The 23,764-nt window shown below is 46.2% G+C and overlaps 1 protein-coding gene across 3 annotated transcripts in view; it reads left to right on the top strand.

The window, feature by feature from the left end:
• Positions 1 to 23,764, top strand: part of CACNB3 (calcium voltage-gated channel auxiliary subunit beta 3) — a 274,688-nt gene that overhangs the window by 234,214 nt on the left and 16,710 nt on the right. For all 3 annotated transcript variants that reach the window (XM_069230503.1, XM_069230502.1, XM_069230501.1), the window contains exon 9: positions 16,685 to 16,794. In XM_069230503.1, coding sequence (XP_069086604.1) covers positions 16,685 to 16,794 — 110 coding nt within the window. The remainder of the gene's footprint in view (positions 1 to 16,684; positions 16,795 to 23,764) is intronic.

The following is a 23,764-nucleotide window of genomic DNA, read 5'->3' as shown; positions in this document are numbered from 1 at the left end:
GACCCCGCCCTAAAAACCCCCCAACCTCCCCACCCACCCTAAAAACAGAAGTACCCCGATCCCCCACCACCTGCCCTAAAAACATAAGTACTCCGACCCCCACCTCCCCACTTGTCCTACAAACATAACTAGCCCGGCCTCCCCACCTGCCCTAAAACATAACTAGCCCCACCACCTGCCCTAAAAAACATAACTACCCCAACCCCCCCACCACCCACCCTAAAAACAATTACCAGACGCCCTCACGGCCCTAAAAATATAACTACCTGACCCCTACCCTAAAAACACAACTACTCTGCCCCCACCAACCCTAAAAAACTACTACCCAGCCCCACCCAACCTAAAAACACTACTACCCCATCAGCCTTAAAAACACTACTACCTGACCCCCTCACCTGCCCTACAACACTACTACCCACCTGCCCAAAAAACACTGCTACCCGACCCTTCCACCTGCCCAAAAAAACATAACTACCCCGACCCCCACCACCCGCCCTAAAAACATAACTACCTGACTCCCGCCACTCTCTCTAAAAACATAACTACCTGACCCCTGCCTTAAAAACACAACTACCCCGACCCCCCACCACCTGCGTTAAAAACACTACTACCCGACCCTCCACCTGCCCTAAAAACATGACTACCCCGACCCCCTCACCCACCATAAAAATATACACTAAGCTGAGCCCCCTTCCGCCCTAAACAAAACTACCCCCACCCTAGCCCCTTAAAAAAAATGGCCCAACTCTCCCAACCCAGCCCTAGCCCCTTCCCCATTTACCTGACTGTGTCCTCTCCCGATGCACTCTCCCTTCACATGCTTGGTTAAGGAAGAAAAAAAGCCCTGCGTTGTTCCAGCAAGCGTCGTTCTGCTTGCGATGTAAACAACAGCATTGTTTCGGACTTGTTGTTCCGGATGTTTCCCTTCTGAAGAGAGTTTCTTGGGGTGCCACATTTATGCCTGGCATTAGCTTGTGGAGGGGGTCTCTCTAACCAATAGGTTAACATTTATGGGGGTAACCCTAGCTGCATTTGCAGCAGTTCCTGTGTGCTGCACTATAAACAATCCCAGGGCCCATCATGCACTAAATCCAAGATGTAGGAATCCTTATCCCCATGTGTAGAGCATGTCTGCCCACCTAGAGGTCTGGCCAATGCAATGAGCAGCTCCTCCTCTGTGGTCACACAAAACTGCTTCTGGAGCAGCATTCCATCCACTGAATTTGGTGCCTGCCTGCCTGGAAGGACAAAGGAAGGCGCCTGTTCAGGTGTCATCTGGCATCTGCTTGTGACAGAGGAGGCCCCTTTGCAGGAAATTAAGTCTCTGGGCACAGCCCAACTGGTCTTCTTGCCAGGGTGATAAAAATACTTCCCCACATCGAGGCCATTTATCTCTGCTCTGGGAGCAGTTGCCAGAACTCAGCAAGGCTATTCACCAGCTAGAGGTTATTGCAAATTAACAACCAGGATCTTCAGATAGAGAAAAGGTAGCTTTCTAAAAGTCACTTTTCATTAATATTTATTACAAATCTAACTTGGTTATTAAGTTATGTGTATAATAAATATTAAAAGTTATTTAATCATTTTTCTAGCTGGTCCCGAGCCTGAATTAACAGGATTAATATTTAATATTGCTCCCAGTGTTCCTCTGTGGACATCCAGCCTTCCTCCAAAGAAAATTGCTTATGGATACTAGTCACTTTAAGGGCATGTTAACTTTATATATTTACACGTCCTACTTTTAAATTCAGCGCACTCTGGCTAGTGGGCTACAAGGCCTATATAGGGGTGACTTATTCCTTAAAAGAGAGGTTTTTGCCTGTCAAAAAAGGTCTTTTTGACAGGTTGGCCTGCAGTTTTATAACTGTAGTAGCCAGGCTAAAGTGGTAGACCTGGAGTTATGCTTGTCTTCTCACACTAGTAGATAGTACATTAGTGCTGTTGTCCATAGTTGATATTTACCTTTCCATGTCAAGTGGGTGTTTTGGGACACCATATACTATGGCCTTTTAAGAATGTTGCATAAACTAATCGGGAGTAAGCCAATTTCAACATTTTTTAGGAGTCAGAGCACATGCATTGAGGCCTAGTTAGCGGTGTCCCAGTGCACAGTCAAAAGCCAGCAGCATCAGTCCACACAAAATGAGGAAGACCAAACATAAAGGGTCACTTCCTCACAACAGGTAGAAGGTGGGCTATTATTAGTATGTGATTTGCTAAACAACTCAAACGTGGAATGTGGAGTTCCTAGGTGGAAAGCGAAATTTGAAGTTAATGTGTGTAGTTTGTATTTTTTCAAAATGACAATAGAGACAGGTGAAAAAGTTAGTAGTAGTATACAAGGTCCTTTTGGAGTGCAGAACGACCATCATGAACTCACTCACATCTCTGCTAGTAAGAAGTGCAGAAATTGCAGAAGCAAGCACCCTCAGTATCTGTAGAACTGGGCTGTGCTTCTGTTGGCCTGCTAGAAGAAATCTGCAGTCTAAGTAGTCAGGATGGTCAGACATTTTTCGGAGTGCCCCAGGGGTGCAACGAGCATGTGTGTCTGCTTTGTGTGCCTCAGGGGCACGTTAGTATTACAGAAGGGGTGCAGTCACTTGTGCGGCCCCTTCTGTAGTACAAAAAGTGCTAGCGCACATGTATATAGCTAGTGCTATCATTAGAGGGCATTCACTCATTTGCATGCAGGTGTGGCCTCCTGCACATGAGGGAATCATTTTGCCTCTGTGCATACACAGTATTATGAATGAGGGTGCAAAGGGAAACATGCCTTTAGGAGGCGCACTAAAAGTGCCTTCTTAGATAAAAGAATCATGCAACATTTAAATGGGCTTGGGAACGAAAATATTGGTCCATTGGTAAAGACTTAAATGCAAAACCGGCTGGATCCTGGGTATGGTCATCTGAGAAGGAGAACCAGATTTTCTCTACCTCAAAACACTTTTAAATTCAATGCACCCTGCTTTGTGGGCTAACAGGCCTATATAGGGTTAATTTATTTATATATAATACATTACAAAAACCATTATCTCTGAGTTTCCAGTAATTCTGAATGTCTCTATCTACAGTGAGTGACCGAAAGACACTTTTAATTGGTGGTGGTGGGGTGGAGAATGAAATTCATACAGTTATCAGCTTCCTAATTCTGTGGAATTTAGGGAAAATTACACAAAATTACACAACTACGCAAAATGCAAAACCAACATTTGGCATAATATTTTAGCATGAAATGTGCTCTTGCTTTCATTTTAGAAACAAAAATGCATTTCTGCTAAAAAAAAAATAACACAAAAGACATAAGTGCCACAAACAGCCACTCACCTTCTTGGTGTTCATGTTTTTTTTCTTTGTGCTCATGCTAAAGTTTTGCCATCAAAAGCATGTAACTTTGTGACATGATATAGTAGCATAATTTCAGGATTTTTGTGTAACACAAACTTATCCAAATTTCGCAAGATTACATCTTAGTAACAGAAATGTTGCCCAGGCCCACATTTCATGACTTCTATCTATACTTATTGACTAGACTGGCCATCTCCAGGTTCACTGAGCTAATGAACTCTCTCTACAATGATAGAATAGAAACGATTCTTCAGGTAGCAGGATTGCCTTCGCTGCAAGAAGCAGAGGAGCACTTATCTGATAGAGACTTCTAGTTGCAGATTCCTTATCTTAGAATTTTCCCAGGCATCAGACTAGATCCGGAGATTTTTCTTCGAGCAGTACCCTTCTGTGCCGTCAGGTGGTGTTGGTCGACTCCGCATTGGTTGTAGGCCTCGTGATCATCGTGATGACGTTGTGGTTATATGCACCTCCCCTGCATGCTGACATCACTTCTTTCTTTATGTGCCACGCGCAGATCCGGAGCAGAGCAACTCTGTTCACTTTTTGACTAACTTTGATCTTTTTGTCAGATGTTTGGACTTTTTAGTGCATTAAGGGATGTCTCGTAAGACCGGCTTCAAGCCTTGCAACACCTGTCGCTGCATGAGGTGAGACGGACCCCCAACTGGTCTGTTTGTGGTGTCTGTAAATCAGTGGCAGCCGTTAATTTTAGGAGCTTCAGCTCGGAGGTCCCAGGAGGGTTGGGACTGCTGCCTTCCCTCTCTGGCTGACCTTAGGTCAGGCAATGAGGGAAGGCAGCAGTCCCATCTTCGTCACAGAGTGGGATGGGGTCAGGGAGACTTCTGACAACATCCCACTCTGTGACGAGGTGTCACTGATTGACACTCCCTCTGGGCGCTTCAGGGCTTAAACCTGAAGCACCCAGGTCGAAGTCAATCAGTGACGCTTCCCCTCATCACTGAGGGGAAAGGCCTCTAGGCACCTTTTCTGAGCTGAGGAAGTCACGCCCTTAGGAGCTGTGACCTCTTCAGCCCAGCAAAAGTCAGCTCAGGCAGCCAGGAATTTGCGCACATCGCGCATGTCTTGCTCCTGGCTACCTGACATGAACGTGACGAGTGTCTGTCAGGCTGACCTTTGCTCAGCCTGACAGGCACTCTTCATGAGGGGCAAAAGGTGTGGGGGGGGCATTCACCCTAAAGAACAGGCCGTGGCTGCTGGAAAGCAACCACGACCCAAAGTCGTGCTCCGAGTACAAGGCCATGAACCTGAAGGCTTTGAGGGAGTGGTCCCTAAAGCTTATGGCAACCCGGCGTTCAACTCCACATCACTCCTGGTCTCGCATGACAGGGAGGTCTCAAAACCGCTTGCGGAGTCCTCACCCTCCTCCTCGTCCCATTCAAAATCGTCAGGACATTCGGGTCATAAGAAGAAGAAGTTGAAGAAAGCTAAACGTTCTTCAACTTCACCCTCTCGTTCGGCCGATGCAAAGCAGGATGAGTGTCGACGCTGGAGGCCTCCGTCCTCTCTGCGCCTCCATGGGTTTTCGGGAGCCAGAGCCACCCCTGCCCAACTTAAGGAGTTTTATGAGGCTATACACCTCACTTTTGGGCAGACCGACCCCCTGCAGTGCCTGTGGGGCCGAGGGTTCGGATAGGTGTTCTTCGGGTCCATCCCCCCCCATATCTGACCAGTTGGAGGCAGGATACACCATCACCGGCCCCACTGGAAATCCATCACGACAGACAGGTGGGTTTTGCAGATCAGCCGAAGGTGCTACTCCCTCCACTTTGAGACTGCCCCTCCAGCCATACCTCCATCCTACGGCTGCCCATCTGGCACTTCTCCCAGAGGAAGTGACTGCTCCCTTGGTCAAGGGAGCCATAGAGAGGGTACCAGCACCAGAAGTAGGTTGTGATTGTTATTCCTGCTACTTGCTGGTGCCCAAAAAGGACAAGGACCTACATCCTATCCTAGGCCTTCAGGACCTCAATCTCTTCCTCAAGAAGGAGAAGTTCAAAATGCTCACTCTGGCTCAGGTCCTGTCTGCCTTAGACTCAGGATACTGGATGGAAGCATTGGACTTGCAGTATTCTTACTTCCATATACCCGTCTTTTCTGCCCACAGGCGCTACTTGCGATTCATGTTAGGTCATGAGCACTTTGTTTACTGTGCTCCCCTTCAGCCTTACCTGCGCCCCTCAGTTGTTTATGAAAATGATGGCGGTGGTTGCAGCTCATCTGTGCAGGTTAGGAGTTTCAGTCTTCCCCTACCTCTACGACTGGCTGTAGAAGGCAAACACGCCTCCGAAAGTCATCTCCCACCTTTAGACTTCAGCTAATCTTCTGCATTTGCTGAGGTTCACCATAAACGTGCCAAAGTCACACCTGACTCCTTCTCAGATGCTCCTTTTTATCGGAGATCGGAGCTGTTCTGGACACAGTGCAGTTTTGGACCTATCTTCCTGAAAAGCGAGTCCAGGATATTCAGGCTATGATTCCAATGTTTCAGCCTCTATCCTGAATTTCGATGAGAATGACTCTGAGGCTGCTGGGCCTCATGGCCTCCTGCATCCTGCTGGTGACACATGCCAGATGGCATATGCGGGCTCTGCAGTGGGGCCTGAAGTTCCAATGGGTGCAGCATCAAGCGAATCTCTCCGACATGGCTCAGATCTCGGAGGGAACTGCGAAAACCTGCAGTGGTGGCTTTCAAATCCCGATTGGGCAAGTAGCAGATCCCTCTTCCTTCCCCAACCAGCTATCACAGTAGTGACAGATGCATCTCTCCTGGGATGGGCGGTCACATGGGAGAGGCAGAGATCAGGGGTCTCTGGTCCCCGGCAGAATCAGGATTCCCCATCAATCTTTTGGAGCTCAAGGCGATCAGGCTTGTTTGAAAAGCATTTCTTCCCTCTCTAAAAGGGAAAGTGGTGCAGGTGTTCATGGACAACACTACCGCCACGTGGTACTTCAACAAGCAGGGTGGAGTGGGGTCATGGACCGTTTGTCAAGGGGCTGCATGCCTCTGGACATGGCTGGAACATCAGGACATCACGTTGGTGGTTCAACATCTGGCGGGCTCTCTAAACGCCAGAGCAGATGAACTCAGCTGTCGATGTCTAGTCGATCACGAATGGCGTCTCCATCCGGAGGTGACGCAATTTCTCTTTCAGCAGTGGGGAGAGCCTTGGTTATATCTGTTCACCTCCACTGAGTCAGCAATGTCAGCTGTTTTGCGCGTTGGAGTTTCAAAGAAGGGCACTTGTCTGCGATGCTTTTAGTCTCAAGTGGAACTCAGGCCTCCTTTATACCTTCTTGCCAATACCACTTCTGTCCAGAGTTCTGAAGAAGATTAAGAGCCACTGGGCCCAAGTAATCCTTGTGGCTCCTAGCTGGGCACAAAGTGCCTGGTATCCAGAGCTACTGAGCATGGCTAAGGATCCTCCGATCAGGCTGCCACTTGGGGAGGATCTTCTGTCACAGCAGCTGGGGACGGTTCTCCAACCGAACCGGTCCAGAGTCCGCCTTCTTGCGTGGAGATTGAGCAGCAACAGTTGACAGCTTTCGACCTTCCACCGAAGTCTGTGATGTTATCTTGGCATCTAGGCGTCCCTCCACCAAAATGGTATCCGCCTGTTGTTAGAAATGGAGTCACTAGTTGGCAGTCAGTTTGAACCCTGTCTAAGTAGGGACCCTCACTGTAGTCTGGATAAGGGAGATACCCACTCAGATAACCCCTGCTCACCCCCTTGGTAGCTTAGCACGAGCAGTCAGGCTTGTCTCAGAAGCAATGTGTAAAGCATTTGCACATAGCACACAGTAATAAGTGAAAACACTACAGAAGAACACCACACCAGTTTTCAAACAATAGCCAATATTTATCTATGTAAAACAAGACGAAAACAATAAAAATCCAACATACAGTGCCAGATTTACTCAAAAATATAGTTTCTTGAAGTCGATAGCTCCACCTGGGGCTATCACAGCGTTGTGATCAACAAAACCAACAGTTCAGGCTGGTTATGGCGCCGCGGGCCAACTATGGTGTCAGAGACCTGCAAACAGTACCATTGGAATTGCAGGGCGTCGTGATCCTGATGGTGAGCTCTGGAGAGCAGTTTTGCTGACATCGCAGTGTTGGTTCAGTAGTGGGTGCTGGGGTTGTTGGGCCCTTGAAAGTCACAGGCGTTGCAGATTGAACGCCGGGCTGATGAAGTCAAGAGCGCTGGCGTTGATGGTTCCGGTGCTGCGGTACGAACCAGGATGATGAGATGTGCGGTGCCCACAGGTCATGGTGCAGGCAGTGGCTTGGTGACTGCATCCAGCGGCGTCGGTGAGACCAGGGCTGCGGTGTGAAGCGGGGCGGTGCGACGTGCAGTGTCACCAAGTCACGGTGCAAACAGCGACGTCATCATTGCGGAAGCACTGTCGTTGGAAGGCCCAAGCCAGCGGTGCGGGATGGGATGGTGCTTTGTGATCCTCATAAGCGGTGTCCACAGGCACGGTGTAAGCAGGGATGCCTGGTGACGACACTGGAGTCGAAGGTGCTGGCGTCGGTGGACCGGGGCAGCCGTGCAGGACGGGACGGTGCTTCGTGTACCTCACAAGCGGTGTCCACTGTGCAGGCAGTGGTGCCGGTGTCAGCAGAAGCGGTGTGTCAGCAGGATCAGTGTCGTCGGGGATGGCAAGGCTGCAGTGTGAGCAGGCGATGCCGCCGTGCGGGGCCTACAGGTCGCGGTGTGAGCAGTGGCTCGGAGAAGTCATCCGATGACAGCATCGGTGAGACCAGGGTCGCGTGCGAAGCGGGGCAGTGTGGCTCTGTGCGGTGTCAGCAGATCACGGTGCAGGCCAGCGGTTCCCAGTGCTGTAGGAAGAGGAAACTGAAGTCTTTGATATCCTTGAGACTTCCAACAGGAGGCAAGCTCTACTCCAAGCCCTTGGAGAACTTTCTTAAGCAGGACACACAGCAAAGTTCACCCTTTGCACTCTTTTCAGGCAGAAGCAGCAACTGCAGGCCAGTCCAGCAAATAACACAACAAAGGGACATTACTCCTCCTCCAGCTCTTCTCCTGGGCAGAGGTTCCTCTTGATTCCAGAAAATTCTAAACATCTGGGGTTTTGGGTCTACTACTTATACCCAACTTCAAAGCAAAGTCTTGCATGTTTGCAAGATGCTTCCTTGTCCAGGCCATGCCCCAGATGCACACCAAGGGATTGGAGACTGTATTGTGTTATGGCAGGCACAGCCCTTTCAGTTGAGTGACCACTCTTCCCCTCCCTCTCAGCACAGATGGCTCATCAGGATATGCAGGCTACACCCAGCCCAACTGTCAAACTGACCCAGACGGGGAATCCACAAACAGGCAGAGTCACAGAATGGTTTAAGCAAGAAAATGCCTACTTTCTAAAAGTGGCAAACGCACAAGCCACAAACCAACTTCACTAAAAGATGTCTTTTTAAATTGTGAGTTCAAAGACCCTAAACTCCATATTTCTATCTGCCCTCAAAGGGAATCTGCGCTTTAAAGTTATTTAAAAGGCAGCCCCCATGTTAACCTATGATAGAGCTAGTCCTTGCAACAATGAAAAACGAATTTGGCAGTATTTCACTGTTAGGACATGCAAAACACACCAGTACATGTCCTACCTTTTAAATACACTGCACCCTGCCCATGGGGCTACCTAGGGCCTACCGTCGGGGTGCCTTACATGTAGTAAAAGGGAAGGTTTAGGCCTGACAAGTGTGTAAACTTGCCAAGTCGACTTGGCAGTTTAAAACTGCACACACAGACACTGCAGTGGCAGGTCTGAGCCATGTTTACAGGGTTACTTATGTGGGTGGTACAATCAGTGCTGCAGGCCCACTGGTGGCATTTGATTTATAGGCCCTGGGCACCTCTGGTGCACTCTACTAGGGACTTAACAGTAAATCAAATATGCCAATCATGGATAAACCAATCAACAGTACAATTTACTAAGGGAGTAGTTGCACTTTAGCACTTAGCAGTGGTGAAGTGCGCAGAGACAATAAACCAGCAAAAACAGACCTGAAAAAATTGAAGGAAGAAGGCAAAAGGTTTGGGGATCACCCTGCAAAAAGGGCCATTTCCAACACCTGTCATTGGCATAAACTTGTTGCATGGTGTACCAACAATTCTGTTGACCCCACTTCCTCACTCCTCTCTGAGGCTCTTTTTTTTTATCCTTTCTTTGGCCCAGCACTGCTCTGCTCTGGGCACCCTCAAAGGTTTATCGACCATCTCTGCCTTTCTTAGATTGCCAGGCCAACCTTCCTTATTCAAATCTCCCATTGTTGGGAATGGCCTTAAGGGAGGCGTCTGTCTACCCCGCGTTTGTCATAGGTGTCGTAGGGACTTACCCATTTGTTTCCTCCGACTCCATTCATTGTGCCCCAGTGGGACTTGGACCTAGCCTTGATTTACCTCTTGTGTGCCCCTTTTGAGCTAATGCAAAATTGTCCTTTGCAGCTCTTAACCTTCATGATTGTTTTTTTTATTGCCATCACCTCTACTCGCAGAGTGAGTGAGTGAGCTTCAAGCTCTTTCTTCCAAGCCACCATTTTTGTCTGTCCACCATGACAAAGTGGTGCTTCGTACAAGGGCCCCCTTTCTTCCTAAGGTTGTTACCCCTTTCCATGTTGGCCAATCCATCACTTTGCCTACTTTTTACGCACCCCCACATCCCTCTCATGAAGAGGAGAGACTTTGCCGCATGGATCCAAAAAAAGCATTGGCGTTCTATCTCAATCGTACTAAAGATTTTCGGGTGGAAAATCAACTCTTTGTTGGATATGTGGATGCGAAGAATGGGAAGGTGGCACGGAAGCATACCATCTCATGATGGGCATTGCTCTGCACCAAAATATGCTATGCTCTGGCAAAGAAGCAACCCCCTGAGGGCGTGCATGCTCATTTAAGCAGAGCAACTGCTGCTACCACAGCATTAGCAAGTGGAGTTCCTGTCCTGGATATCTGCCAGGCAGCAATGTGGGTATCTCTGCACACGTTCACAAAACATTACTGCCTAGACAGTCAGGTCCGCAGAAACGGCTACTTAGGTCGTTCGGTCCTGCAGGACTTTATGGCATGATCTTGGTTCGCAGCCTACCACCAGGGATGGTTTTGCTTGGGTATCTGTTCTAAGGTAAGGAATCTGCTACAAGAAGTCTCTATCAGATGAACAAGTTACTTACCTTCAATAACGATTTATCTGGTAGAGACATATTCTAGTTCCAGATTCCTTACCGGCCCACCCATTCTCCCCACTTGCGAACTGATTTCTAGGGACAGATATTCCCTTTCAGGGCCCTAGCTGTGCACACCAATTTCAGTGTTCCTCATGGCTCCGCGATACTGGTGTGAAAAGTCATGAAAAACTGACGTCAGCGTGCTGGGGTAGCCCTTAAGTAGGACCGCAACGTCATCACAGCGACCATGACACCTATGACAAATGCGGGGTCGACCGACACCACATGATGGCGCGCAAGGGTACTGCTCAAAGAAGAATCTCCGCATCCAGTCTGACGACTGGGAGAAACTCTTAAGGTAAGGAATCTGCAACTAGAATATGTCTCTACCGGATAAATCGTTACTGAAGGTAAGTAACTTGTTCTAGAATGATTTTTATTGAAGAAAGTAGCTCTAAAACATGAGATGCTGCACACAGCACAGTGATAAACAAGTTACTTACCTCCTGTAATGCTCTTTTTGGGAGGATACTCTATCTATGTGCAGATTACTCCTCTTAGAACACTCCCCATGTCCCAGATTATATCTGGAAAAAATCTCCATACAGGGGACATTTGTGCAGTTCTGCATTGATTCGTTTCCACCCCTGATATGACAGCAGCGCACATATAAGTACCACCCAGGTGTGCTGATGTCAATTTCTTGTCTTTTCCCTTTCAGCATGAATAATTGTTGGTAACAGTGTGCTGGATGCTAACTTGGGACCTTTTTAGGTATTAAAAAAAGATGCCACTCCACACAACTGGAAGGTGGGGGAGAAGTGAAGAATCTTCAGCTAGATAGAGTATCCTCCAGAAAGAGCATAGATAGTTCTAACCATAGATTAGTCACCTTAGAATAAGTACAAAAGCAACACCTTCCTAGATGGAAGGTCTGTGGAGTGGACTCAGACTGAAAAGTCATGCGCAACCGAGTGGGTTTAATGTCTGGCTGTTAAGGCAGTAGTGTACTAACAATTACATTTCAGCCTGGCAGATGTCAAGAACAGGCACTTTGTGTTCCAACACAGTGGTTGCAGCCTTCGATCTGGTGGAATGGGCTCTCAGACCTTCCGGAGGTTGCTTCTTGGTCAGTGTGTAGCAGCTCCTAATGCAGAGGACTATCAACCTCAAAAAGGTCCATTCTGCACAGTGTTCCCTTACTTTGCTCCAGTGAACCTCACCCCAAACTGATCGTCCACTTGTTGGTCCTTGGTACAATGAATTTAAAAGCTTAAAGTCCCCTTGGGGGTCCAGTCGATAGAGCTTCTCCTCTATTGAGGGTTCAGTGGGTGCAAAGAATGCTGGTAGAATGATGGTTGCCCAATGTGGAAGGGGGTCACAGCTTTTGGTAGGAATGCCACGAGTCCTCAGCACCAAATTGTCCGGAAAAAGATGGAGTCTGGTGGTTGCAGTGAAAATGCCTGAAATTCACTGATGTGATGAGCTGACATATTCTCAATGAGGAAAATGGTCTTTTAAGACAGAAGATGCTGCAAGCAGCTTTGCCTTTACTTGAAGGGCACACACAAGCAAACTGTCAAAAGCAAATTATGGTCCCACTGTGGCGTCACAAACCGTATGAGTTGGAACATGTGGTTAAACCTTTAATAAATCTCATCACAACTGGTGATTTAAACAAGGATAGTTCATCCGGGAAACGAAGAAAGGCAGAAAAGGCTGACAACTTTCAATAGTGCCCACTGTTAGGCCTTCCTGGGCCAAAGATAAAACAAAAGGATGTCTGGCAGCTTTGCTTGTCAGGGTTCAGTCTTTCGAACATCACATCAGGCCTCAACAATTTTGTTTATCTGTTATTAAATTTCCATTTATAAGATGTTAAGGCCAGGAGGAACCAATGTGATAATTAAATAAGTGGGAAACACATGTTGGCCGAGTTAGTGTTTCTCATTGTTATCAAAAGAAATAGATCATTGATTCTTTATTTGTGGAGTACTTTATTGAACAAACCTAACGTATTGAAATTAATATATATATATATATATTTTTTTTAAATGGAAGTTTCCTCGTTAATGAATCATATGAATTATATGACCTCAAACCTTTTTTGTCTTTTCATTGTATCGTACATGTTGTATAGGGGTCTGAGGTCTAATTACGGTCTACTTCTTTAAGGTCTAATTTCTGTCTAAAAAAAGCCCTTTTTGTTCCCCAACCCCTTTGTTTACACAAGAAAAACAATACACCATTAGATTAACTCACATTGCTGGCACTAAGCATTCAGTGCAAACAGCTCTCGACTTTCATGCAAACACTAACATTCACAGTGCTTGGATACATTTTAATTTTTGGACTATCAAAGTACAGTGAGCATTGTGTTGTGTGATCAACAGCACTGAAATAAGAATAAGTACTGTTGTAGATTTGTTCTTGGTATAGCGCAAATGCCACATAGATATCCAAGGGCAAATGTTCAGTTACAGTATAAATACATGTGTTAATAAATTAGTTGTAGCCTTATTTCTTTGTGGACCACTAACATAGATGTGGAAAAACAAGTCAAAATGAGATAAAAAGAAATGTAGCCAAATACATGTGGATTTGTCAAAACAATGCCATAACGCAGAACCTTAATTATGCTACACATATTCACAACTTAAGGAACAAGGAGAAAAAAAAAAACATTTTAAAGCAAATAGGTATGGGTGTAATTTTCTAACAAATGCATTGTACGTACATTAAAATCAGCATGATAGGAAAGAGAGGGCAATATTTGTAAAATTATCTTTCACACAGTTCAGTGCAACACTTAAGTGGAGGTGGAAGGATACAACTAAACATCCAATAACATTAGGTGGCAGATGTATTTACCACTGAGCTGAGACAGGAAGTGATTGACACAGACTCAACCAGTGGCTGAAAGAGTATAGTCAAAGAACGCCAGTGGCTGAACGGATCAGAACCTAACCCCACCCAAAGAATTAAGTCTGTTTGACAGCTCTGCTGTCAAAACCCAGACTTACAAAGCGATCTTTCTGTGCAATGAGTGAGTGGGAGGTATGGGATTTGGGCTAAGGAGTGGAAACATACGCTTGCCACTTTTACTTTCACTATTACAGAGCTCCACAGCCAGGTATAGCTTTCTTCAAGGCTCCAACACTTTACTTTTTGCATTTAACCTGTAAATGTTCTTCATGTTCTTTAGAGCTAATCATGCTTTTGCAAACATTTAATGGTCCCAGGTCATATTAGCAGTCTCGGCCTTTTTCAACTGTGCTTCACGTGCTTTCTGAGGATATTGAGCCCATATGTGGGATTTAAAAGGGAAACAAAATATTTAAAAATGCAAGTATCTCCAAAGGTTTCTTAGGGATCAACCTCCTCTAATTTGGGAGTAAAGGTCGCTCTGGTGTATCTCAGGTCACAGCAACCCCATCCTGAGACTAACTAAACTGTAGTGACATTATATTGTATAGGTTCAAGTAATGCAATTACAATACAAATATAATATAACAATAACTTGAGACAAACAATGTCTTTTACACAGTTTACAGAGTAAATTATATACAGTACAATTATTCCCCAAAACAATCTATCTAATAGTGTTTTAGCACAGTTATACTATCTCATTTTTTAGTTTTCAGTTTGTGATTATAAGTCCTTATTTGATGATTGCAACATCTTATAGGCAGGATTGAAGAATGTCATGAATCAAATATTAATAAAGGCTGCTGCGTTAAACAGAATGAAGTTACCTTTTTCATTGTCCTTATTTTTGCTTCAATAAATGAAGTATGCAGACACGTCTTCCGAAGATCTAGTTGTTTTGGAAATAGGCAAATAATATGTTTGAGAGACTCTAACTGATTGGCTCTTAACCTGCACCCCATTTGAGCTATAGACAGGTTCTTCAAAGATCCTTGAAACTGTTCCAACAGGATGTATAATAGCCTGAATCTTATGTACCTTTTTCTTTTTTCCTGCCTCAAGATCTGAATCTAAGTATTTGTTTGTTGTTTACACAGTAGGATTCTAATTTAAATTCCAAATGTTTGTATGCAGAGAATGTGAGTACATCTTTCTCATAGTCTGTGTCTCGTAGAGTACTTCTAATAATCTGTTTGCACCATAGTCGATTCATTGCAATAAGCAGACCTAGTTGCAGGTGTTGGTGTTTTTGGGTTATTGAGTTAATCCTAGTTATGTTTAATTTGCACTCCCCAAATAATTTTAACATCAATTCCTTTGATTTCACTTATTTTAGAGTATTGCTTTTAACCTTTCTGCGGTCGCAGAAATAATTGATTGTTGCAGCAAAATGATAGCTGTTTAATGACTTTAGATTTTAATTGAAGTCTAAGTTTACAGTGCGGCCTACTGCTTCGGAGGTTTAACAAACCTGTTAGATTGTGCATGTAAATGTAGACCAGAATTAGTACTCTTTGAAATCAAGTGCGGAAAAGCACATAGAAGGAACACAATGAGTGTAGAGTTAATGGCTATTATTGATAGTCCGTTGGTTGTTCCTCCGGAGATGTTTGTGAAACGTGTCACAGATTTAGTAGTTATATTGGATTTCTGTCTTCTTGACAAAATATGATGAAACCGGTAAAGGTTATTATCAACAATTATTCCAAGGTTACACTTAGTTATTTCATCTATGGTTGCAGTATCAAATTTTCAAGATTTGCTGCTTGTTACCTTTTAATGACTACCATAATTTTGGTCTTTATTGAGTTTATAGTTAATTCATTTACAGAATTAAATTAATTCAGACGAGTCAGTTAGTTCTCCCTTGGCACAGCCGAGTCCCAAGGCTCCTCAGGACCTAGCCCCAGGTAAATACCCTCTTGAGCCTTCTTGCAGTTCTTCCCTCTCTTGAGTCTCCTCAAGACACATTGCCTTCAGGGCACAGCCTGCTCCTGAGATTCCTCAGCACACATCCCCTCCTGTAAAGTGTAGGTAGCCTGCAGATTAACCAACGAGTGCTGGACAAAGGGCAGACAAATACAGATATAGAGTTAATTTTCAATTGATTTCAAACTGAAATTATCCAAACAGTTGCTATTATTGCTGGTCAAAACGGGAGTTTTTTTATCCCTAGTTTTTAAGCATACTTCTCCAAAGCACAGATGTAGAATTGCCAGCAAAAAGGAACACTCTCTGGTGTGATCAGCGCTTATATAGCACTGCACACTGCTTTTGCCACTGGTATGACAGGATAGCCTTTTGAGCTTTCTGGAGGGTTCTCCCAAACAGTCCTGGGAATTTTTCTCTGGGGCAATTTGCTACAGGTTCATGTATTGTCTCTTTGCTGGAAAGCATATGGACTGCGAAAGCTGCAGTTAGTTTTACATAAGACTGCAACGTAACACTTTTGAGTATGAGCTTCCGCTGCTTGAATTAGTATTTGTGTTGTCTAGTTTTGTCAGGAAGTGGGAGCCTATGCTTGTTTCATTGGAATTCTTAAGCCACTTGTGCCACGGTTGTCTGTTGATCAGCAGGTTCTGCTGGCTTATAAGGTTGAGGAGCAACACTTTGGTACCTAGTTGGCTTCAGTCTGGAGTTTTGCGGGCCTCAGTCGTGCTCAAACTGCCTCCAAATCTAGGCCTTTAGAACAAGGGTATTGAGCTTAGGTTAAATTACTTTCACCCCCCACATGAGTTGTTCACCGCACCTAAGGACTGGCGCAACAGTTCTGGGTAGTAGGCGTACCACTCCTCACTAATCAAAACAACTGGGGTTCAACTAAGATTCAGTGCAATACCGAAGTGAGTGGGCTACTATCCCACTGTACTTGGCAATGGACCACTAGATGGTTAGTTCGGTTTGGTATTGCACCTGTTGACTCCTTACCCCGTACACATGCATATTCTAAAAGAGGAGAGCCTCCCCCCTTGTTGACACCTTGGGCAGACCGTCTCAATAGCGCACATTATTGTTCAGCGCTCAGTGGCGACACTCACATGCCACCAAGGGAAAGCCATCAAACCCTCACTACCTCAGTGGTGAGCCTGTTAATTCCCTCATCCCATACAGTGCAATATTTGATTTGTAGCACATCTTGTCCACAAGTGAAAACTTCCTCCCGAAGGTGAAGTTTAATCCAGGACATCCTTTCTCTTGCAGAATTTCCATCACAAGGGTAACAGCGGACCTCTCCCTCGCCAAGCGCTCAGTCCTCAATAATCCTGGCCGACGGGCTATCATTGAACGCTCCACAACACGCTCCAGCATTGGTAAGTCCTTGAAGGGGCTTGCCCATTCAAGAGCAAAGTGAACATTCCATGAGATCCTGCCAATTCAATTGAAGCTCTGTAGTAAATGCACAATCGATATCATGTCTTCGAGAGTTTTGGGAGAGCACACTCGATGGAGAACTCTACAAAAAAAACACATTTAAAAAAGGGGGATGGGGGCTCAAATTGTTGGTTTACATTCATTAAGCACCTTCGTATGCAAGGTTGTATTAGACAGAGGATCTAAAAAGCAACGTTATGTTACTTTGTAAAAGGCACAGAGTGTTGTAAGGGGCAGCTATTCTTTGCTTACTCGCCATTTATTGCTTACACTTGGGCAGCACAGGTGCACGCAGGAAGGGACTGTAGGGTGTCTCCCTGGCATTCCAAAAATACTTGCTCTATACATGCTACATGACAACATAACACTGCTTAGTTTTTTATTGACCCACCCCCAACACTTTGTGAAGACCTTTCCATTGTCAGTCACATAGTAGGAAACACAAGTGTTCCCTGAGTCATAGCTCTCCCAGGGAATTCCTAAAAGGAGAACAAACAAGACCCCACCTACCAACTCAGCACAATTTCACTCCCTTTCCAGAATGCTTGTGAAGAAGCCATCTGTACATCATTGCATTCAGGAATTATGTGACCCGAGGAAGGCAGTCTCCAGATGTGGGTGTGCCTAAATAGCTACATTTAATCCTCAAAGGAGTACTGAAGGATCACTGCTAATTCTTTTTTATTGATTTATAGGATGTGCTAATATACTTCTGGGATATTCGGGGACTAGTTTCTCCTATATGTGGCTTGCTACACTGCACCCTTTCTGAGTTTCTAGTTACATACGTTACTCTACCCACCTGAACGTAGAAGGCAGAGGTAACCGTGGGAAGGATTTACAAGTTTGTCATTGTGGTCATCACAATTTTTATGTTTTTTTTCCTGTATCTTTTGTTTTTCTTGATAATAAAAATAAATATTTTGCTAGTGTATCTGAGAATGGGCTCAGGTCTGAGTTTTCTACTGCTCACCCAAATTGATCTAAAAATCCACAATGCCTAAAATATTTAAACATTCATGATGGGGATAATCAGGGACTGGAGGTAATTTTGCTGCTTTCGATGGCTCACTTACCCACTAAAATTGTTTCTTTTGTGTTTTCGTGGTGGGTCTGTTTCCAGAAGTGTTGCTAAATATATTCCAAGGGCATCATTTTACTAAAGTCTAAGGGTTACACATAAAACTTGGGTGGGTGGCCTAGTGTGCTTAGCATGTGGTAACGCATCCTGATAAAACCATGTTTCATTTCACAGATAGAAAACACTTCTGAAAAAAAGTATTATGTGGCTTCCATTGAAATCTGTCAAAAGTTAGTTGTCAGAGACATTTCACCAACTACAAAAGTTGGTGAAACGTCTGACACTAACTGGTCTAACTGAGGTTCTGCATTTCAACCGTCTGACTTTTTCCATTGTCTTGGGTTTACAGTGATGGTGAATAGATATAACATGAAGTGTTGCAATACCACATGGTGGTGGTGTTGTCCGTAAACACCTGAACCTGCCTTCCCTTGATGGTTGGGAAGAAAGCCTTCAATGCCATGCGTCTAGCCCACAGCTTCAGGAGATTGATACTGAGCTGGGATTCTGCCAGAGACCAGAGTCCTCAGATCTCCACCTCTCCCAAGTGACCGCCCAACCCAGAAGTGATGCATTGGTCACTACTGCCTGCTCCAGGTGGAGAAGGGAAGGGGGTCTGCTGCTGATCCAATCGCAGTTCATCAACCACCACTGAAGATCATTTGCAGTCTCCCCCGAAATCTACACCAGGTCAGAGAGGTGGCCCTGGTGTTGAATTCACTGGGACTTCATATTGTACTGCATATGCCATCAAGTGTGATTGAATAGCAGGATGCAGGAGGCCATCAGGCCCTGCAAGTTTACAGTCTCACCAAAATCCAGGACTGAGTTTGAAACGTCAGGATCATAACCTGAATGTCCTGGACTCTCCACTCCGAAGGATAGGTGCATAACTGCAACATATTCAGAATGGCTTAGATGGACGATAACACCTGATAAGGAGGCAGGTGCACCATGTCCAGAATGGCTCAGATGAAAGAGAGCACCTGATAAGGAGTCAGGTGTGACTTTGCCATACTTATAGTAGACACTAGTGAGTTCAGAGAGTCCGTTGTAGTCTGGAGGTGGGTGACGACTGTCTGGGGTGAGCCCCCCCCTTCAACATCTAGTCATTGGGGTAGGGGAAGACTGGGACCCCTGACCTCAGGTGTGCTGCAACCACCGTCATCATTTTAGTGAAAACACCTAAGGGGCACTGGTGAGGTCAAAGGGTAGCATAGCGATATGGAAGTGTTCATTACCTATTGTAAACCGCAGGTAGCACCTGCGGGCCTGCACGACAGGGATGTGGAAATACATGCCTGGAAGGTCCAATGCTACCATCCAGTGTCCAGTGTCCAGTGCAGACAGAATCTGTGCCAAGGTGACCATCTTTAATTTCTCTTTCCGTGGAAAAGCTTTGAGAGGGCGAAGATCTAGTATAGGGCTGAGGCCTCCGTCCTTTTTCTGCACACGAAAGTAGCAGGAATAACAACCACACCTTTTTTCAGTGGCTCCTTTGGCCAGTAAGACCTGCATTTCCTGATGGAGTTAAAATAGGTGATCTTCAGTCAGTTGTTCTGCGGACAATGGTAAGGTAGGTGGGGTTTCTAGAAACAGAATGGCATAACCTCACTGCACAATTTTGAGCATATAATTGTTGAAGGTTTTTGCTTACCATTGTGGTAGGTGGTGATTGATGGATGTGCTGTATTGAGGACCCATTAAAGAGTTTTGGAGGCGGCGGCAGCTGGAGGGGCAGGATACTGGACAGTACGCTGGATGTGGGTTCAACGTCTTCTATGGGAACCACATCCCAGGCCACAAAAGGACTGAGAAACTTGCTGGCCTGGGGGTAAGGATGGAATTGTGGACACACATGGGAGCCCCAAACATGGCTACAGAGGGGGTGAAAGGAAGACTGTTTTGATGTCTGGAACCCAGTTGAGATAACTATGGATCTGGAGGTGACTCATCTCTCCTTAAATCGATCAAGCGCCATGCCCGCTTTATCACTGAATAGACAGAAGCCATCAAAGGTTATGCTTTAATGGAACACTGGACATCCCCTGAAATCCCTGTCAGCCTCAGCCAGGCATAGCGGCAGAGTCCCACCGTTGAGGCCATGTCCCTACCTAGTAAGTCAGTAGTGTCCACTCCTCACTGAATGGTGAACCTTGTTACATCCAGGCCATCTACCAGTGCCTGGTTCAAGATGGCCCGGTCCTCTTCGGGAAGCATGGGCAGCAGCTGCACAACTGACTCCCACAATGAGTGGATATATCAGCCCAGGAGGCATCAGGTGTCCACCAACCAAATTGCCATGCTTGTGGAAGAGAAGATCTTCTTCCAGAAGGTGTCCAGCCCCTTTAGTTCCCTTACTGGGGGAGTGGAAGGGAATGCGCTAGGGCTAAGTTTGGCTGTCAAGTCCTGCACCACCAGGCTCTCAGGACAGGGATGGTGGGTGAAGAAAGCCTCATCTCCAGGGGCAGGGTGGTGGCGATGGGCTATCATGCTGTGCATAGGAGCCCACGGGCTAGGTTTAGCCCAGGCCTCAACAAGAATGTCAGTGAGTGGGCCTCCTTAAATGGAGGTAGGTGCTCTGCAGAGTTTACAACCGGCTAAAACACCTCTGCCAAGTTATTGGTCTTTACCTCGACGAAGGGTAGCTATAAGTCAAGGGCCTCTGCTGCCCTTCTTATTAGCATGGTGAAAGATGTTCCTTCCTCCTTGGCAGAGCCTGGAGCAGAAACCAGGCAAGAGTCTGGTTAAGTGTCAAAACCACTGGCATCGCCCAGCCCTCATATCAGTTTTCTTCCTGGTAGGGGCCCTCCTCCAAGGGATCATAGCCCTCTTAATCATCATCCCTCTTTGGGAAGGTGGAGCTGCCGAGGGTGGCAAGTCTAGGGCAGGTTGACACGTTGAGGGCGGCACCAGTATTGACATCGAGCAGAGGTCAGAGTTAGAGAGGACAGTAGGGTCCTTTTCAAGTGGTGTCGATGGCACTAGAAATGGGGCTGAGGGAACTGTGACTTGTGTTGGTGCCGGTTTCAGCATTAGGCTGGATCAGGGAATGGATCCAAAGGGCCCAGCTAGCACTGGGGGCAAACCCGTTGGTTCTCTGTAGGGCCCCACAGTGCACCCAAGGGAGGTGGTTGCCTAAAGATGGAGTGCATGGCATTGAGGAACCTCCCTGAGTTGGGCAGAAGTAGCTGCAGGGAACTCATGGAAGCGAGGAGCAGATCTGGCTGCTGACTCCGTGGGTCAAGTAGATTGCAGGAGTGTTCCTAGAAGCACGGTGCTGACTAGGAGAGGCCAAACAGCACTTTGAGTTCTTCTTGTGCTCCTTTGACTTACCCAACTTTAATAACAATAACTTGGCGTGAGATGACAATTGTCTGCAGGATCTGCTCTGCAAGCAGGTCCGAGACCTCTCTTGGGATCGGGACCAAGATCAGCATGGAGGCTTCTTCTGTGGTGCCGCTATGAGCTTCTTCACCTGCTTGCAAATTGCTTTTGGGTTCATCGACTTGACGTTGGCGCAGGCCTTGGAGTTGTGGCTGGACCCCAGGCACCACTGGCAAACCAAGTGTGGGTCGGAGACACACATCTGACTGTGACTTTCCTCACACAAGTTAAATCCTGTGGTTTTTTTGGATGACATATCCCTTGCACACTGGGTGGCAAAAGTTGTTTTTTTTTTTTTTTAAATCAACAAAAGAGTCGAAAAGAGGGGTGAAAAAAAATGTACCAAGTTCTCCAGATGCGGCCTGTTGACACAAAAACAGAAAGCAATGCGCTGGGGTGGTGCCTACTATATAGGCACTGCACGTGTCACTTCTGAGGCAGAGCAGATCAGCACCACCTACCAGCGTGCGGAGGTACTGAACAAGATTTTCCAGAACCAGACGCCTGGGGAATATTCTAAGGTGAGAAATCTGCAGTTAGAAGTCTGTACCAGAGACAACAGGCCATTAGCATTTTGGTATCTGGAGATGCAGGAGCATGAGCTCCATAGGGCACAACTCATGACTGCTTGGTGTATGCATGGAAAAGTGTGGTCGAGCTAGTTGCCTTTAGGGAACTGTGGCAATAAGAATGCCTGCACACGCAAATTTGACAGCTGCTGCAGTGGCATCACACATGACAGGGGTGGCTAACCAACCATTCTTTTGATCTCACCAGGGCAGCTTTGCAGGTGTCACCAGTGATGTGCACAGCTGGACATAGAGGTTTGGGTACACCAGTATACAGCATCTCCTCACAATTTTGGTGGTTGCACCAGGGTTCGTGTTTCCACCGTGTTTATTGTTTATTGTTGTAATCCGCAGGAGGCAAGAGAAACACTGACGCTCAAGTCATAGACTGTGATCTTGAAACATAAACTAAGCTGACTGCCTCTATTTACGTACTCCTTTTGCGCATGCACACATCACTGTGATGTACTTCATGCATTGCAGGTGTTTTCTGTAGTTCAGTGCTCGATCATGGCATTGTCTCTGCCAACAAGGGGGTGAATGGAGAACTGTTTTCAATTGTAACTGCCGAAGTAGTGGTTTGGCAGTGTTATGTCTGCAAAGGAAACTCACCAGAGGCAATGGCAGGTTCACAGGCTCCGAGTCCATGGAGAAGGCAGAGCCTCACTGGTCCTAGTACTCAGTCCAAATGTATTCTCTTCTCCCATGCCACTCTGTCTATGTCTGCATTTCCCCGGCCGGGCGAAGGGCTGTGCGTAGTCAGGTATGGGAGGGAGGTGGTCAGTGGTGTGGGAATGTCAGAGGAAGGATGGCAAGGAGTTCTTGTTCTCATGCCTGAACTACACCATTTTCCTGAAGGTGAGGTTAGCCTTGAATCTATTCCTTCTCGAGTTAGTCAACTTCCCACTGTTTGTTGTATAAAATCCTGATTTTTGCTGTATTTTTCTGCAGTAGGATTTCCTATTGGATTCTCTTATTCTGAAAATCTTATACTGAACTCTTTCTCCACCCTAGTTCAGGGTGATTTTGTGCCTTCGTTATCAACTCTTTTATCAAATAGAGATTGGCAAGGAGGTTTGCCCTTCGTGTTTTCTCCTCCACCGTGGGATCCTCTTAAGGAGACAGTTGACAACTTTCATGTGTACATTAAGAACACTTTGGCATCATGGCTTCTAAGAGGAGTGGCCCTTTCCTCGGTCATTCAAGAAGGAAATATGAGAGACTATTGCAGTGTCCAGTCCTTGGCAAGCAGACAAGGAGGCAACATGGGGCGATAAGACCACCCTTATACCATACATTACTGCACACATCACAGGCTACCTGTTCCCCTGGTGAGCAACACACTGAGCGGCATATTTATTAAACAGTCTTGTAGCACAGTATGTCACCTTGCTGCGCTGTGCTGCGTGACGGGGAAAGGGCAGAAATGTGCTGTATTTGACAATATATGGCGCATTCCTCTGTTGTCAGCACTAGTGCGCAATGTTAGCACCCACGCTGGCATCTTGCACCATGGTGCAAGGGTGCATGCGCTGCAGACCGGATATTTTTGTGCAGGAAGGGACACTTTCCTCTGCAAAAACAATCCCCTGAGGCCTATTCCTCTTTCTGTGTTTGCTGCAGAATGCGCCACACATATAGGGTAAAAACGAGGAACATAAACATATTTCTCTTCATTATGCCTCACCGGGGGAGGTGTAGCAGTTTTGGTGCATTCACAGGTCTACTACGTATGGTAAATCTGGTAATGCATCAAAATCCATGTGTGTTGTATGGGAACACCCACGCACCATCCATGATACACCTCACTGGGGCAGAGTAACGCAACACTGCTATTTGCGCTGCATTACCTTAATCTGGATTTATCAAGCC

This window comes from Pleurodeles waltl, chromosome 4_2 (assembly GCF_031143425.1).
Source record: "Pleurodeles waltl isolate 20211129_DDA chromosome 4_2, aPleWal1.hap1.20221129, whole genome shotgun sequence".
NCBI lineage: Eukaryota > Metazoa > Chordata > Amphibia > Caudata > Salamandridae > Pleurodeles > Pleurodeles waltl.
This window is presented reverse-complemented; position numbering and strand designations above follow the sequence as displayed.